The following is a 2,754-nucleotide window of genomic DNA, read 5'->3' on the forward strand; positions in this document are numbered from 1 at the left end:
CTGACGGCGAGGTCGGGCGGCGCCGGCGCGGCCCGGGGCCGCGGCGCCGCGCGCGCGGGCCGGCCCATCGTCGCGTGGCTCCGCCGCGGCGCCGCGCGCGCGGCCGCGGGCGCCGCGGCGTCCGCGGGCGCGGGCGCCGCCGCGCCGACGGCGAGGTCGAGCTCGTAGGCCGGCGGCGCGTCGTCGGCGGCGCGCGCCCGCGCCCGGGGCCGCCGCGGTGCCTCCGCGGGCGCGGGCGCGGCGCGGCGCCGCGGCGCCGGCGGATCCTCGTCGAGCCGCGCGCCCGCCCAGCGCGGCTCCGGCGGCGGCGGCGGCGGCGGCGCGCGCGCCGCGCGCGCGACGCGCGGCACGGCCGCCTTGCGCTCCGGCGCGGCGCGCGGCCGCGGCGCCGCGGGATCCGCGGCGAAGACGCGCGACTCGATGCGCGCCGCGGCGCCCTCGACGTCCCGCCACGCGCGCAGCAGGCCCCGCGCCTCCTCGAGCGACCCCGGGCCGTCGCCGCGCCGCGCGGGGCTCCGCGGCTTGCGCGGCGGCGACCCGCCGCGCGGCGCGGCGACGCGCGGCGGCCGGTTCTCGTCGCCGGCTTCGACGACGACGCGGCGCGGCGCGGCGGCGCGGCGGCGCGGCGAGTCGTCGGCGAGGCACGGCGAGTCGTCGGCGAGGAACGGCGAGTCGTCGGCGAGGAACGGCGAGTCGTCGGCGAGGAACGGCGACGGCTCCGGAGCCTCGAGGCGGAAGGACAACGGCTCCGGAGCCTCGACGAGGCGGAACGACGACGGCTCGTCGCCCCAGGGGTTCGACGTCGGCCGCGGCGGCTTCGAGGGCTGCTGGAACAGGTGCTTGCGCGCCGCCAGCGCGTCCGCGTCCTTCTGGATCTGGTCGATCCACCCGCGCAGCTCGACGATCGACTCGCGTGGGCCCGCCATGGGCTGCCGCGTTTGCCGCCAAACTGTTATACTGAAGCCGACGGTGCTGTGGAGCTGGACACCTTGCATCGATGTTGCCGCAGCTCGCGAAGCAGCCATCTCTGAGACACCCGCGCCCAGCTCTGCTCGCGCGCGACCGGGAGCTGCGCGACCGGGTGCTGCACCGGCGATGCAGCGCGACTCGGCCGTGCCGCGGCCGATCCAGCGGAACATCAATGCGACGGCGGCGGACCTGGACATGAACTGGCGGCGCGGGGCGCCGGCGCCGGCGCCGGCGCCCGCGGCGCGGCCCCCGGCGCCGCGGCTCGCGGCGCCGAAGGAGAGCCCCTGGGGCGCCGTGCCCGCGGCGCCCGCCGCGGACCTGCGGTCTGGCGGCGGCGGCGGCCCGGCGCCGCGGCCGGCGGCGGAGCGCGCGCCCGCGGCGCGCGCGAGCGCGCGGGGCAGCCGCGGCGCGCGCGAGGGCGGGCGGCCCGGCCGCGAGGCCGGCGGCGCGGCGCGGCGGGGCGGCGACGCCCCCCGCGCGTCGCCGGAGCGGCGGCCGCGCGACGCGCCGCGGCCGCCGCCGTCGCCGCCGCGGCCGCCGTACGTGCCGCCGCCGGCGCCGTGGGCCGGCGCGGCGCGGGCCGCGCGGCCCGCGGCGGCGCCGACGCGCGACTTCCCGACGCTCGGCGCGGCGCCGCCGCCGGCGCCGCCGCCGGAGCCGCCGCGCGCGGCGCCGCCGCGCGCGCCGGAGCCCGCGGCGCCGCGCGACCGCGCCGTCGCGCGCGGCGCCGCGGCGCCGCGGAACCCCTGGGGCGCGCCCGGCGGGCCCGCGCCGCCGGCGCCCGGCGGCGACTTCCCGGCCCTCGCGCCGCCGGCGCGCAATTCGCCGCCCGTCGTCCTCGCCGCGCTCGACAAGCCCGCGGGCGCCGGCTATCTGAAGCCGAAGCCGCAGGCGAACTTCGTCGTCTTCGACGTCCTCACGAGCAAGCTCAGGCAGAAGGCGCCGCGCGGTAAGAAGGCGCCGGAAACACCGAAGCCGGCGCCGGCGCCGGCGCCTAAACCGCCCGGCGCCGACGACGACCGGCCCGCGGCGCCCGACAAGGTCCGGAAGAAGAAGCTGAGCTCGCTGAAGAAGCGCATCCTCCTCGAGCGCGCGGAGCGCTGGTACGAGCTCCACCCCGAGGCGCGGCCCGCGCCGACGATCCGCGACGAGGCGACGAGCGGGGCCTTTGCGGACGCGACGGGCGTCGGCCGCCGCTTCGTCGTCCGCGTCGACAACGTCGCGACGCGCGGCGAGCTCGAGGACGCCGAGGAGCGCGACGAGATCCTGCGGGACGTGGGGTGCCTCTGCAGCCACCTCGCGCCCGTCGTCGCCGTCGAGGTCGCGCCCGCGGCCGCCGGGACGGCGGACGACTTCGCGCCCATCGACGTGTCGTTCGCGGCGCGCGACGACGCGGCCGCGGCGCTCGCGGGCCTCGAGCGCCGCGTCGTCGGCGGCGTCGCCCTGCGCGCCGCCGAGCGGCCGCCGTCGCCGCCGCCGGACTCCATATCGACGGCCGCGCGCGTCTTCGGCGCGCTCGACGCCGACGACGCGGCCGACGCCGACGCCGTCGACGAGACGCGCGACGATCTCGCGCGGCTCGCGGAGGCCTACGGCCCCCTCGCGGCGCCGCCGCGCCTCGAGCCGTCGCGCGTCGCGGCCCTCCGCGGGTGCCTCGACGCGGTCCTCGACTTCGGCGACGCGCGCGCGGCCGCGCGCGCCGTCGCGGGCCTGGGGCGGACGACGATCGGCGGCGCGACGCTCCTCTGCGACGTCGAGCCGGTGCCCGGCGACTCCGTTGCCGTG

General features: G+C 82.1%; 1 protein-coding gene across 1 annotated transcript in view; it reads left to right on the forward strand.

The window, feature by feature from the left end:
* Window positions 1-1,095: 1,095 nt before the first annotated feature.
* The window catches only part of AURANDRAFT_61299 (hypothetical protein), a gene marked incomplete at both ends in the record, with an annotated part of 2,309 nt that continues 650 nt past the window's right edge, over window positions 1,096-2,754 (forward strand). The window contains one exon of the mRNA XM_009034858.1: window positions 1,096-2,730. Coding sequence (XP_009033106.1) covers window positions 1,096-2,730 — 1,635 coding nt within the window. The remainder of the gene's footprint in view (window positions 2,731-2,754) is intronic.

This window comes from Aureococcus anophagefferens (genome assembly GCF_000186865.1).
Source record: "Aureococcus anophagefferens unplaced genomic scaffold AURANscaffold_2, whole genome shotgun sequence".
NCBI lineage: Eukaryota > Pelagophyceae > Pelagomonadales > Pelagomonadaceae > Aureococcus > Aureococcus anophagefferens.